Below are 14618 nucleotides of genomic sequence, written 5' to 3'. Positions count from 1 at the left end.
CAAAAGCTGAAGATGCAATGCTGCACACATTCATAGAAAAAAACCAATACATATATTTTAATGGAAATTTTTTAAATCGAATTTGGTCAAGGAATGACTTTTTGGAACCGATTAATCGGCGAAAACTCAACTTCTGCTCTACAGGAAGCATTTTTGAGAGAAGTGAGCCAAGGACGCCAACTTCTAAAGTCGCAGTTGAAGAACTATCGCAAGAATCTTACAAGCGAATTTCAAACAATCAGGTGTCCAATTTAGCGCTGAACTAAATTAGGCTTGTTGAAGGTCTCTGCTCGACTGAGTTCCAATCCAGCGATTTTTGCAGTCATTAAAAAGAAAGCGCGGCGTACTAACTCCGAGAAGCCTCTCGTTGCCAAGCGCAAAGAGAAACTTTCATCTTTGCCAAGCGCTTTTTTGTCGCCTGATGGAGAAGTTGCAAATGAGAACGTCGAGGGCGAAAACTGTGGGCGGCATCGAGAGTCAGTTCCACTCGACGGGTGGGCGTTTTCCCGGGATTCAGTGAAGCAGGTAAAAAAAAAAAAAAGGGGGGGGGGACGAGGGGAAAGGTGCGAGTTATAATTCAGCGGCGGGCGAAAGAGGGAAGGGCTCGGCGTGGGATGGATTTATTCCATCCACTTCCATCAGTGTGTGTAATGATGCTGAAAGGCTGCGTCCCGCCGCTGTTGGCCGCCATGGGAGTGAAATTAAACAGCCCGTCAGCCAATGTTCCAAACCAATAGCCACTTTTACACTCCCCGTAAAAGGCGGGAATTTTCCGTTCTTTATAAAAGGCCACAAAGTCAACACAACCATGTTTTGCATTCTCTTGTAATGTTAAGAATCAGAATGGAAAATTTACTTTAACAAATTACACAACAAAAAAACTATTTCAGTGCAATACCCATTCTTTTCTCGACACACACAAAAAAAAAAAAGTAATATATGCCGGCTTCGTTGTCGCTGAACTCGATTATTTACCGTTGTTTTCAGAACCTTATTCACTGATAAGACCTTAGGGCTCGGAAAATGGGCCCCGTGTGAATTATGCAAGCCGCCGGCCGTCGAGATCAATAGAGGTGCTGTAAGTCCAGCCTGCTCTACATATTGAATCGCTTGCTTGTGTTGTCGGCGCCTTAATTCTTTGTGTTACAGCGGCCGTATATTAGATATGTGCATCTTAAACACCTCTCAGACTGCGCCAGAGTTTGAGGACACGCTTTGCAGTACGATACAACAATCTGTTCATCCGACTTGCAGGTTGTTCTCATTTGCAAGTACTTGTTCCCCATTGGAAATAATGCAACGTGAATTAATTCGTTCCAGCATCTACAAACGACGAATATTAAGATGTCTTACCTGATGTTGTTAGCCAATCAGCTCCTTTGTGTGTAGCCACTTAGCTCCTCCCTTGGTGCCTCTGCAAGGAAAAGGTCCATTACGAAAGGTAGAGAGGCTCCAGAAAAATAAAAAGATGTCACGGCATGGCTTCAAGCATCAAGTGTCTGGTGTCATCTCTTATGATGCTTATAAGCACTGGAGGGATTATTTCACGGTGGCAGGGGATTACTAATTCTCAAAGAGTGAAAGCACCGGAGCCTGTTATGGTTCAAAGTTTGGTCTCTCTTCTTTTATAAAGCCTTTTAAAAAATGGATTCGTGTGCGCTCCGCTTTTATTCAATTTCGCCCGAGGACGTGTCACCGGCGTCGAGGTCGAGCTCGGTGACGCAGAAGACCTCGGGATTCACGAGACGATCTTTTAGCGATGAAATAAAATGGCTTCTGGTTTGCTTAAATTAAAAGGCAGCTTTTCCTTTTAAACGCGTGCTCGCATATGGAAACTGAACACGTGTCGTCGAGTCTCGAGGCGGATAAAAAAAGTTATGTGATTTATAAAATTTTAAAGAACGTAACAGTCGGTGATTGGAGATGTGTACATTAGCCACCAGGGGGCAGTATAATACACACAAGTAATGTATATACATGTTAAACTCGGGAAGATTTTTTTTCCAGAGGATAAATAATATATACATTTGTGGATATTTTTTTATTGTCTACCTACACACATACATTTCTATACACATAACTGCAATGTGACCTGAGTTAGAGACTCCCGTCTGAGCGCTACTTTTATCTCAAATCTGCTTTTGTTTCTCAAATACATAGTAGCAAGCAAATCCTGCCACTAATTGCTTTTCCTTGGCAGAACTCGGCACTGTCTGAGTGCTTTTGTTTCCTATTAGGTCTGTGCGAGTCCAGGTGGGAGAGAGGAAAGGATGACAGGGGGAAGTAAATTGGGCATTGGGGGTGGGGGGCTTGCAATGTTTGGCATGAGTTGTGAAGATGAGCCTGCACACAGATGAGTAACCGAAGAAGAAGAGGAGCTTCTTGTTTTAAATGAGACCATAGTGAGTTCCATTCTAATTTCCTACTCCTTCCATTTTTTTTTTTGCCGAGAGAAGCTTAATGATGTCCCCGGTGACGCTTCGGGGCTGCGGCGTCACGTCAACGCCCAGCAGCTGGCCAACGCTTCGGCCAGCTGAGCCCGCCTGACTTGAAGGGCACGCGCGGGGCAGATTGCGGCGACAACGCCGTCTTTCTTCATCTTGGCTACCTTTTTTGTGCAGCCGCCCATCTCCAGACAGGAAGCATTAGGGCTGCTTCATTATCTGCTCGGCTGCAGGATTTGTAGGAGGAAGCATCAGTGCTTTCAAGGCCGCCACGCCCCATCCGTGTCGGGCGTAAGCTGACACCTGCGAGAAAAAAACGGGCGGATTAAAGGTACAATGCAGTTACATGCAAACATTCATACATCTGTATAGTAATACACATCATTATTCGGTGATTTGTATCATGTAATGTATCAAAATTCTAATTCTAACCCCTTTTACAGAGATTTAAAGGTAGGGAGTAATTAATCTTTAATCTTTTCCGATAGGGCGGTTTTGCTTTCGGGAATCTGACTAACACGCTTGATGCACTCGGGAACTGCAGCAGTGTGCAAAAAAGACATTATCAAATCATCTGAACTGTGTAGGCACTGATTTGAAACCAAGAAAGCTCTCCAGGCTGACAACCGTGATGTATATATAGTAGCGTTCCGAAAAATGTTATAATATGAATATTAGGTGTGTCAGGAAAGTTCCAGGACTGCTATTGCATCTTAGCAACCTTCCCAGCCACATCTTAATAGGAAAATTCCACAAAGTCAGGTCAGGTGAGGTGACTCCACAAATGTTCTCGGCGAGGAACTGAAGAGGAGTTGTTGAACATCTTGCACTGAACAAATAATATCAAATGTTTGACACAGTCAGTCTAAAGTGAGCAAAATAATTTGTAGCTCTAATTGGATTGTCAATGTGACAAGCACCTGGAACTAATGTGACATGAGCGCATTCTAATGAGTGCTGCATATGCATGTGTGTGTGTGTCTGTGTGTGTGTTTGCATATAAATAAAAAGTTCAACTAGTGTCCCAGTTACTGAGAATAACTCAAAGCAGCACAAGTGCTCTCACAGGGGCCGCTTTCCTTCTAAAAATTGCCAAGTCGTCAAGGTTGCCCGCTCCAGAAGGTCCCGTGGTAGTGTTGTGATGTGCCTTTAAATGCTAATGAGTTCATTATCGATGTTGGCATGCAAACGACGTCAAATGAACACCGTTAGACTATTACGTGCTTGCTGGGTTATATCGATGCATTTTTATCGGGTAAGAAAACAAAAGAATGTGTCATGTGCTAGCATAAAACTTTTAAGGAAGATGCAAAACACTTAAAGAAGACGCTTGTGACAACCATTTGAGGGGAAATGGGAACACAATTTGCCAGAAAATGTACATGACATTTACGGAGTCATTTTCTGAGCGGCTTCTCACAAGCTTACATTTAAAGCTGTTATTATTTTTATGGACAAATACATTCTCTATGCAGCCTTCAGAAATAGCAACGCTCCATGGCAACTTGGTGACAGGGAAATAATGATTTGAGAGCTTCTTAGAACTATGCCGACTTGAATTTCGTAAAATTATGACTGCTCATATATTTAAGATTACAATGTGAATTTAAAAATCTATGGCTTAAATCTCAGTCAGTTGGGAATGAGGTTAATGTCAGGTGAGGGACCCAAGAGGAGCTAACAAGGAAAGTAGAAAGCACAAGAGAAGAAAAGCAGAAATGAGGAGAAACTGTCCAAGGAAAGTCAAAATGTTCTTTTCAAAAGCCACTAAATGAGGCTTGGCGTGGGCGTTGAGCTGCAGTCTGTGGTGGTCAAGCACACGCAGAAATAAAATGTGAAGATGCCAAATGTTTCAAAGTGAACTTAAATCTTGACTTTAAGCGCTGGCAGGAAACACATTTGGTAACCTTGGTAACAATTCAAAATGAAGGAAATTCTGGTTATCAAAAGTTTCTATTCAAACCTAATAACCGGAACAAAATAATGAATCTCTATAATGAGGTGCGTGACGTCACGACGACATAATAAATAACCAAACCACAAAAGCAAACCATTTTCTATCATTATTTTGAATTTATCCTGCTTTATTTCGCTATCCTTTGAGAGTCGAGGTAACTTTAAAAAAAAAAAAAGTGCAATTATGACCAGACCTGCAAGAAACCGGAGTTTTATCATTCCAAACTACTCTCCGTTAACAAATAGTAAAAGTCACAACACTAATGCATATAAAAAACAATGCAACGTATAAAATCATTCATTGTGCTCTATAGAAATTTGATATTTCACTTACCTGATTTCGTCGCGACTCCAACTATACAAACAAGTGAGGGGAAATTGATGAGGTCACGAATGCCAGGCGGTGTCGTCCAGGAGCGCGCAATGCATTGTGGGATTTGTAGTCAGTGTGCCGAAACGCCCAATCAATCATTTGTTAATTAAATTAGATTTTATTTATTTATTCCCATAACAGTGATATTTACAGGAAAATAAAAGAAATTCTGACTTCCACAGGGATTTGTTAAAGTAGCAAAAAAAATAAATGCTGACTCAACTTTGAGATGTAGATTTTAGAAACATTTTGGAATGCACTTTGCATAAAACGAATCACATCAGCGCGTATGTGAGACAGAAAATGCCACACCTGTCTTGTTTCCCAAATAACATTTATCAAACAGTGAGCGTGTGCGCGCCGTGTTCTTCGCCAGCTGAAAGCTCATAAGAAATAGACCTTTCATAAATCCCAGTGATATTTAAAAGCGTCTCCTCGGGCCCGGGGCGTACTCCCAACATGCGCTGGCATTGAATTCTCCCAATCCCCGAGCGCCCGGCTCCGATCGATGGAATCGACGAGACTCTGTGAAGGCAACCTTTGATTTAAAGCAGGCTTACACTGCAGAGCGGAGATGATGCTTGCCGTGCTCGTTGACACTTCAAAATAATCATCTGGATTAAATGAAATTTTAAGTATGAGTACCCCAAGACTGAATTCTCATGCTGGCATCAAACCATCCCTGCGATTTCTCCTGGAGGATCAAGGCCACTCGGATCGTAGGAGGGGGAGTCAGCTCGACGCAGGTCGCCATGACAACCGCCTCTATAGTGTTGCAACAAGCGTCAGGATGCGATGTTCCTCTGATGGTGTGAATTTGTCAGGAGCAGGAGATGCCATCCAGCTGTCCACCAGATCGCCATCTCCACTTCCACACGCCGTCATGTTTTAACACGTCCACCTCCACTGACAAAGACAAGCAGGTCCCGGGCGTCTATCGCTTCGTGCCGTCTCCTCTCCCATATATGACGATGCAGACAAGCAGAAAGCTCATGTGCACTTTTATTGATCGTCCAAACAAGCAACATTTACTTTATTCTCCTCCCTCGTGACGGACACTTGATCGATTCCGAAAGGAGACTGCTTGAATCGCTTAGCCTTCATTACATTAGAGAAGAAGCAGGGATCATTATTTCACGCATAATGGCCGAGACGTGAAGGGGGATTATTTTCTGTCTGTTGACAATTCATTTTATGGGATGCTTTACATCCTGAACGTCACAGAATACAACAAACCCCTCCCCCCCCCCCGAAAATATAATTTGGAAGTTAGACCAAGATTATCTTAGAAAAGCATCACTCAAGACAAATCTTGATACAAGAGATAATTTATTAGAATAAAAAAAATATTTACTGGCCATAAAAAAAACAACAGTTGCAGTCTGCCTTGAATTTTTTTTTTAGAAGTACATTTTTGAGACAGCCTTTATGAAAGCGCTTGGAATTCAGACGTGACAGACTGCGAGGCTCGACAGGAATGAAAAACAATTTCACGGCTCCACTATGAGAGAGACGAGTGTTCATTTGACACCAAATCCAAGTGGAACAATTGCATTAGAACCACACAGTGGTTCTCAATCAGCAAAAATAATGAAAGCAGCAATTGGATACAAACTTGGGTGGTTGGGGGGGGAAGTTCATTTTTAGTCTCTGGCGATTCTGGGGTGAACTTGCTTGAGATCTTCCAGTTTGAGCTTGGACCCTCTCCCCGAGTCACGTTGCCAATGCCTCCGCTTTACGAGCACCTCCCGCGTGTCACTGTCGGGAAGGGGGGGGGGGGACAAAGCAGAAACACCGAGATGAGCCGAGATGTCATGGAAACACGTGTCAAAGTGCTCAAATCCATTTTAAGCGACATTTATCTTGTCGAGATTAGTTGAGGACGAACATCAGTGAGTATTCAATCAGCTTTAAAGTCATGGGTTGCCATTTTCATCCTGCATATTCTGCTCAGATGGGTGAAATGTTGTTACCTTGGAAACCAATAGTTTAGTTTGTCGTTTCCATCTCACGGGAAAACAACAGCAAACTAATCTCATGAATTCCAATATGCTAAGTAGCTTTTTTTGTCTAGATGGGCTTATTTAACTCACATCTAAGAGAATTGATGGTGGCTCAGATAAAAATGTAAATAGTAGGATGAAAAGTACATCATGATTTATGTCCGCCTAAGCATTTTGGCTACTTCTCGGGTTCACATCATTTACTTGAGGTGGTCCTTTTATCATTTTCTGCTATTTACACAAAAGTGAGTGCAACTAGAAGTAAGAGCACCCTGGGGAAAATGATGGCAAATGTCAGCGAATGAAAAACATTTCTAAATATCCTCACCTTTAACATCTAACATTTTTCATAACCTTGCTCACTACCTAACAAAAAATGAGAGCGGTGCTACTCTCCAAATGTTCTTTTTTTTTTTCCTGTCCTCCAGGCAGACGCTATATTACAAGTAATTCCTCAGACAGTGCTCTTCCTTCTCCTGCTACTGTTTCCACTCTGGGAGTGTCTTTAGTTGCCGTTTCCGTTCTGTCGTGGGGGGGGGAGGGGGGCCTCGAGCAACGGCTGCTCATTAGTCACTTTCTTCGAGACCGCGGTGACACTAGTGCGACGCCTCACGCCAATTGGCATGCTTGTCAAGACCCGAGGAGCTCATCAGAAGCTTTGGAGACACTGGGAACATTGTCAGTGGGCTGCATCTACAGCAAGACTTACTAGCTTGGGGAAATTAACCCAGAAAAGGAGTCCAATCAATCAATCAAGTACGGCTGTATAATATTGTTGGCCGGTGTGTGATTGGAGGTCCTGAAAGTGCCAGAGCAGCATGGTGGTGGTTCTTAAAGGGAAATGGACCAACCTGAGGGTTGCACGGCTTCCCTCCGGCAGCGTCGGTCCTTCCCGGTACTCGGCGAGAGGCCTCGACGGGCCTGCGGGGGAGAAAGTAAAAGAGCGGCAATCAATACCCGGTTGACAGAACATATGGAGATACTCGTGAAATGGAGCTCATGCAATATGTCTACAAGAGAACATCTGCTCATGCAACTCAGTTGTTACAACTTGGTACAGGTGGAACAATTTCAAAAAAAAAAAAAGAAAAGAAAAAAGAAAACTATTACAAAAACAGCTCTTAGATTTGTCTTGGTTCATTTTAGCAAGAATTGCATTAACACCTGATGGTTGGTTAGTAAACAGAACAATTATTTTAGTACATAGAATACATTGATGTTGATTTTTTTTTTTAACCTTTTGAGTCCTTTTTGTTGACTACTTTTAAAGCATGTTTATGTCAAAGGATAAAAAACACACTACCAAATTAAACATTTAGGGTTAGGTTACCTTTACAGTGGAGTTGTCTAGGTTAAAAGCCTCCTCTCCATTGCACTGCCATTAGTGTGTCATTCATGACAACGAGGCCTAGATCCTGAATGGTGGTTTGAATTCAGTTAATTTGCAGCGGCGATAAAGGCAACTGGCATTAACGGTTAAAACGAGACCACAGGTAAGAGGATTGAAAAAGTCTTATACATACCCAGGCATTCAAATGCTTTACAACTCTAAACACATTAGGAAGCTATCCGGCTTATTTTTAGCGGCCTTACCTCGGGGTCCTTTTTTAAAAAAGTATAGAAAGAGAGAGAGATGAATAAGTCTTTTGATAATCCATCAAGACATCCTTTAGGAGGGTTAAAGTCAAAAGCAGAATTCATTTTAGATTTAAAATGCGCTTTTGAAAAACAAAATAGGCCATTTCAACAAATCAAAAGCAACGTTACGTTTCATAGAAAAACCCACTAAGCTTTATTGACAAACTGCTGCAAAACATCTTTTGGACAGATTTAGGAACCTATTTAGGCAAGCGTACACAGGTAGTAGCATAATGCATTTTTTATGGAGAGGGTACAGAGTAAGTACAGTTAGGAGATTTTAAAATATGTACAAGAGTTGGGATTGAGCTGCAGGATCCCTTCTCTGTGGAGAGAGACGACCCATGTGGAGATTTGTGTCCCAATCCTTCTTCTCTTTTTGGGGTCATGCGGTTTATGTAGAATCAGATCACAATCAAGAAGACCTGAACTGTTTTGTTAGCATAACAGGAGGCCAGTTTATTATTTTTTTTTGTCTTCTTTCTTTGTTTACATGTAAGTCAAATAGGAGGATATGAGGACAGGCCATCTCAACAGTGTCTTTTTAGGGCTATATTTCAAAACTCGAAAAGGACAATGACAAATATTGCAGCCTAGAGTCTTAATGAAGAATAATGTTTTAGAACTATTTAAAACAAAACATCACAAAGAACGAATTGATTTCCATTAACTTTAATTTACTGGATTTTAGATTTTTTTTTTTCGTTTCTACATTACAGCTTTTAAAAAAAGGTCTTTTTATTGGACTATATTAACAGAATTTTGAAATGTAGCCTAAATGGGAATCTGCAACTGAACCTTGACAGATTCTTTATTTATAAAACACAACTAAAATGTATTCTTTAAGACAGGTGGAGAGTGAGCCATTACTTCAACTGGAAATTACTATTACAAAACATTAAGGAAAAAAAACAATTGTAAAAAAGAGGGAGTGTGATTGGGGGGGGGAGGGAAACAAAGCAGAAAAAACTCTAGAAATTGCTTTGGTTGAGTATGTTATGTGTTTTAGGGGGATGCGGTGGGTAGCCAAATCTTACCAAAAAACTTATTTCCAACCCCCAAGACTGTAAAAATTCAAATTGAGAGGAAAAAAAAAGCAAAACAAACAAAAGGGAACCAAAGCCAAAACGGACAATTACTTGTGTTGGGCTGCTTAAAGCGAGAGCTGCCGATGTCGACAGGCGCTCGTCAGGGCAACCCTGTAAGGGGGAGGGCGGGTCCACTTCAGTACGGTTGGTACGGGTGTTGCCTGTAGGTGGTTTTGGCGGCACCTCTGGCCGCCTGCGCGGCTTTGCCCGGAGCCGCTCGCTGGGTGCCGTTCCAGTCGTCCTGGGCTGAGGACATCACATGCGCACGGTTAAACTCACATACCTCATCCCCCAAAAAATTTTTTATACTTACTAAAGTTTTCATACGACTCTGCTGACTCTCCATGTCCATAATCGTAATATTCCGCCTCTCTGATGGTTAAAGAAGAAAGAAAAAAGTGATATGTCGACAGGGGGGATGCTAATTACTTTCCCAAGTGTTGCCAAACAGCCAAGTGGCATCCGGGTTCAAAATAAATTTGGAGTGAAGGTGGCAGGTGAGAAGAGAGAAAGGTGTGATTCACTCACGCCTGTGGCTGGCTGTAATAGCTCTCGTATGACTGGTAGGTGGTGTCAGCGTAGCTTTCGTCGTAGGCCTGGGGGGGGGGGACAGATGGGGGTGAGGCAGACGGCAAGAGAAATAATCATCGTATAGGAAAACACGTCAAGGTTCCTTACATATTCCTGGTAGGTCTCTGCGACGGCTGCAGGAGTGTGCTGATGGGGCAGCATTCTCTGAGGGGGGCCGCTGCCAGACAGCCTGGCACCGCGGGGCGCGGCAGCTCCCCTGGTGGTGGCGGCAGCAGCTGGGGGCCCTCCGCGGGGCGCCGGGGTGCCCCTCACTGCTCCTCTAGCTCCGCGAGCTGCGCCTCGAGGGGGCATTCCTCTTCCCCTGGACCCGCAAGATAGCGTTTAGTCCTAAAGCCCACTGACGTTTGTCTTCATCTCGGCTTCCTTACCTGGGTGGGCCGCCGCGTCCCCTCATGCCGCCTCTTCCTCGGCCACCGAGCTCTTGGCCTCCATTGAGGTAGCCCAGCTCCATGAACTGCTCTTGGCAGATCTCGTCCGTCACGTCCTGCATGCAGAGCAGACAATGAAATTCAACACAGGGCTGACTTTGAGGACGAGAGCCAGCATGATACTTTCATCCATTCCGAAAAAAAAGTTGCAGTGAATGAGTGCGTCTGCCTGCCCAGATCCTCCAACATAACCCGCCGCTTTGCTCCGGGGAGCAATTTAGAGCGCGGCACTGTGACCCAATCAATTCCTTTCGTACAGCAGACCTGCACGGCAATGGAGACGGAGTTCTAATGACGGCCAAAGACACAGGAACCGGGCTGGAATACGAGAAGACAGACGGCAGCTTTCAATTACCGAGAACGGCCGTCTAAAAGCGGGAGCCCTTTGACTGATCGCGAATGAATCTACGGCGACGTGTCATGTCGCCGCGGCATCTCGCGGGCCAGCTGGGTGACAGCTCTTTACCTCTCGAGGTGTTAAATGAGTCAACCTCTCCGTGGAAATGATCAAACGTGCGCTAATGGCGCTCCCAAAAGGACATTTGACAGAAAAGGTAAGCTTTTGCCTTTTGAGGGGGGGACTTCCACTTAGCTCCACTCATCAAAAGCTCCAGCATGACCCCGAGGACAAGTGTAGCTACTCAACCGAAGGCACTGTGGAACCACGAAGGTCAAACGCCCCCAAAACTGCTGCAATTTGGAGCTTCGCCATCGTTATCTGGGGAAATACGCTTCAAAGGACCGAGCTAAACTTTCAAGTCTGCTCCATTTTTCTCAATCAGGTCATCAAGCCCTCAGTGTGCTTCACACTTTGTGCGCTCTTTTTTTTTTTGTTTGCAATGTCATCGCACAAAGGCATCAGTGACGATCAGCAGATGCTAACAGTGTCTAGCGTGCACATGACCGGAGCTACTTGCCAATAAACATCACTCCCATGCCAAGCGCGAGTGTGTGACTATATGGTACTTACATCGACTGCATATCTCATCACCCCCCCCTCACATGGCGCTGTAAAAACAACCCCGAAAAATCCAAACGACAGCAATAAAAAGTTGACAAATTACAGCCACCTGGCAGATTTTATTCCGCACATCCCGGCAGTAACATTGCGACTGGTTCAGCTCTTCCCTCTTCAAAAAAAATGCTGCAACCTAATTAAAAATTGGAGGCCCCGAGCATTGTTAGCGAGCACGTAGCATTCGCTCCAACCAGATGGAGCAAAAGTTCAACAACATCAGCGGAAAAACAGAAATGCGCCGCGTCTCGGCGGCGCAGCGTGAACTTAAAACTCACAGCTGCCTGGACTTTAACATCTCTAGAGGGAAGACGGAAATAGATAGACCTGAAGAAGAGCGTTCATGCACCAACAAGAGCCACCATTATTCACACTGCCACTTTTCAAGACAATGCTCAGGTGAATCCAAACGAAAATCTCGGAGGGTGTGATATTTCTGACAACCATTCACTCCATCGACGAGTCAACACAAATGTCGGGAAGATGTCACACCAAAAAAAAAATACTCACAGGAAACAGGAATTTTTTGACTTCCTCCATGGCGTGGGCCATACGCAGATAGGCTTCGGGCAGGGGGGCGTACACCTCGACAAACACGTGCAGCTCCATGGACAGGTGGGAGTACTTTGGCTCTCCGCCGTTCCTCAGCTCTTCCTCCTTCGGGATAAAAAGGAGACATTTATTTCCAGGTTGATTCACTTTAATTCCAGCTGCGTGCATACCTTTGCTTTGTCTCTCATCGAGCCTTTGCCCAGCACTGAGATCTTGGCTCCGGTTTCCTCCTGCAGACGTTTGATGGTATTGCCTTGAGGTCCCAGGATCTTGCCCACGAAATTGAACTGCAGAAGCACAAAAGAGACAGATGATCAACTTTAGCGCTTCCATCGTGCTTTCCACATTTAACATGCAAATGAAGGATTAGCTTGCATGATTCTTTTAGTGCAGGCATAAAACCCTCCCATCTATTTCCCCTCATTGCCGCATGACTTAAACCAACACAGCCGCAAGCTGTGAGTCTTGTCGTAAATTACGTTTATATGGCGAAGACGGCGCATTTACTGAACGGTGGCGCAGAAGAAAATTCAGAGCAGCCCTGTTGGCATTTGGATCCCTTTACAGCTATTTTCTAACAACACACTTGCTATCAGATGTAATTACGCCACCGAGTGGCTTTATGAACGTGAAGCTCAACTGCGATGGGATGGATTGAATCACAACGGGGAATGAAGATGAGAGCGGGGGAAGAAAAAAAGGAGAAGCTCACCTTGGGGTACTGCTTCACAGGTATGAGGACTCGCTCCTTGAGTTTGATGAACTTGTTTGTGAAGAGATCAAGGTACGTCTCTGGATTCTTCGACTCGCCTTTCTGGATCCTGTCGATTTCTGCAGGGGGTCGGGGCGGCATAACATGAGACAACCGTATCAAAGGCACAGGGAGTTCAAGCATGGCTTGAAAACTCTGAACATCACGGGCAAAGAGATAGCATCATATACTTAAAAAATGGCTTAGTCTCAAGCAGGAGACTCCAAGAAGTGGAGCAGGAACGTGTCTCCTCTTTCACCCAAATTAAGGGCAGACTCAACTACTGAATGGTCTCCTATATTGAATGGTCTCCTAAATAACGTTGCAAATTCGAACAAGACAGACCAACTGGACATGAGCTGTTCAGGTAAAGAACTAATGTTACAAATCATCCTCCGGCAGATTTGCATCTTCACCAACCAGTGCACCGACTTTAAATACAGTAAAAGCATTGGCGGTAACTTAGTAGGTCACCACTCACCATATATATATGTTTTAAAAATATTTTACTGCATTATAGCAATGTACACCAAGCAAAAGACATTAGCTCACTACAAATAGTCGATTTAATGATAAAATTGTTGAGTATGAGCGTGCTAAGTTTGCAGAGGATTAGACAAAGAAAGTCTGACAGTTGTGCATGCGTGGGGTCCTCATGGTCGCTTAAGGACCAACAAGTCCTGCAAATATTTACTTCATCATCCCAGGTACATGTGCACATTTGGGAGTTGAAAATAATGAAAGAAAAGCAGACAATGTCGACGTTTGTTTAAAGCAAAAAAGACGACGTCGATGGTGCTTTGAGCCTCGTCCCAGCAACCAGGAAATGGGAATAATTAAAAAATAAAAGTACAAAGTGCAGCTGTAATGCGTACCGTTCGTGACAATATTGCACAAGACTTATAAAAACAATAACTGTATATTTTATATAATTGCGCAGGGGGATCAACACGCTTCCTTTCAGAGCCACAATGGAATCCCGATCGTCGCCACATGGCGTCCAACACCGTGCTCGCCTTCTCTCGCGACAAACTTCCACCAAACGCACATGATCGGACAAAAACAACACAACAAAATTCGCTTTACCTGCTTCCAAAAGTTTCATAGCATGTGTGAAAGACGAGTCCAGACTGTCCTTCTCTGCCAGGAGCTGGGGGAGGTATTTGTCGTCACCGTTCTCCATTTTGAGTTTAAACAGAAGCGAGTGGGGGTTCAGTTCGGGTGGAGTTAAAAGCTGATACGGCCCAAAATAAAAATCCCCAAGAAGTAGATGCAAAAAGTAGTCCTTTTATGTAACTAGGAAATGGTATATAGATAATTCTCCTTAAAGCGAATGTTTTACGGTGATTTTCAAAGTCGGACGTGTCCGCTACTTAATCGTCGCCGTTGTTGGTCCTGATCGCTCGGTTTCCTCCCGATCCGCTCAGTACGCCGACTGGGTTAGAATGAGCGAAGAAGAAGAGCCAGGAAAAGGGAGGTCGATTGCGGAAGTGACGTCATGTGACGTAACAGCTAGAGCAACGCCCCCCAATGAATGATTACCGTCTCATTTTATCAATACAGTAAATTAAAAAAGTATTAGGATAAAGTTGGCTAATGCTCACACTTTGTATTTGAATTGAAGTACAAATATGAGATGTAAATGAGAAAATCTTTTATTTGTCGTTTATTTTAATTATGTTGTTTACCGCAACACGTCACAGATACTCAGGCAAAAAAAAAACTATAAAATTGAAACGGAACTTGATTTAAATGTAAATTAATATTAGTATTACAGTA

General features: G+C 43.7%; 1 protein-coding gene and 1 long non-coding RNA gene across 15 annotated transcripts in view; both read right to left on the bottom strand.

Moving 5' to 3' along the window:
- LOC148379999 (uncharacterized) overlaps positions 1-4836 on the bottom strand; it is a 49008-nt gene extending 44172 nt beyond the window's left edge. For all 12 annotated transcript variants that reach the window (XR_015855054.1, XR_015855059.1, XR_015855057.1 and 9 more), the window contains exons 1-3: positions 4735-4836; positions 2609-2747; positions 1354-1414 (exon numbers count right to left, since the gene is read on the bottom strand). This is a non-coding gene — a long non-coding RNA (uncharacterized LOC148379999). The remainder of the gene's footprint in view (positions 1-1353; positions 1415-2608; positions 2748-4734) is intronic.
- Positions 4837-6085: 1249 nt separating this feature from the next.
- On the bottom strand, positions 6086-14302 carry khdrbs1b (KH domain containing, RNA binding, signal transduction associated 1b). 3 transcript variants are annotated; one of them, XR_015855124.1, is made up of 12 exons: positions 13926-14302; positions 12801-12919; positions 12259-12375; positions 12047-12193; positions 10462-10577; positions 10181-10394; positions 10031-10098; positions 9816-9874; positions 9554-9748; positions 8107-8191; positions 7628-7697; positions 6086-6531 (listed from the first exon to the last, which is right to left on the bottom strand). XR_015855124.1 is itself a non-coding variant. In XM_088365737.1 (9 exons), exons 1-9 carry the CDS (start codon positions 14020-14022, stop codon positions 9639-9641), a joined length of 1047 nt encoding a protein of 348 aa, XP_088221863.1. In that variant the 5' UTR covers positions 14023-14302; the 3' UTR covers positions 8540-9638. The 3 variants fall into 3 exon arrangements, 1 of the variants encoding a protein (XP_088221863.1); XR_015855123.1 differs by lacking the exon at positions 8107-8191; XM_088365737.1 differs by lacking the exons at positions 6086-6531; positions 7628-7697; positions 8107-8191 and having other exon boundaries at positions 8540-9748.
- Between the last annotated feature and the right edge of the window lie 316 nt (positions 14303-14618).

Source organism: Syngnathus floridae, chromosome 21 (genome assembly GCF_059516105.1).
Source record: "Syngnathus floridae isolate MCC-2025c chromosome 21, RoL_Sflo_1.0, whole genome shotgun sequence".
NCBI lineage: Eukaryota > Metazoa > Chordata > Actinopteri > Syngnathiformes > Syngnathidae > Syngnathus > Syngnathus floridae.
The sequence above is the reverse complement of the archived record's forward strand: the minus strand, read 5'-3'. Positions and strand labels throughout refer to the sequence as shown.

Bases quoted from the DNA above. Each gene is read 5' to 3' on its own strand.
- khdrbs1b (XM_088365737.1), bottom strand. From the start codon at position 14,022: ATGGAGAACGGTGACGACAAATACCTCCCCCAGCTCCTGGCAGAGAAG. The intron at 12,920-13,925 runs GTAAAGCGAATT...GACCCCCTGCAG, and splicing joins TATGAAACTTTTGGAAGCAG to AAATCGACAGGATCCAGAAA. The intron at 10,099-10,180 runs GTAAGGAACCTT...CCCCCCCCCCAG, and splicing joins CAGAGACCTACCAGGAATAT to GCCTACGACGAAAGCTACGC.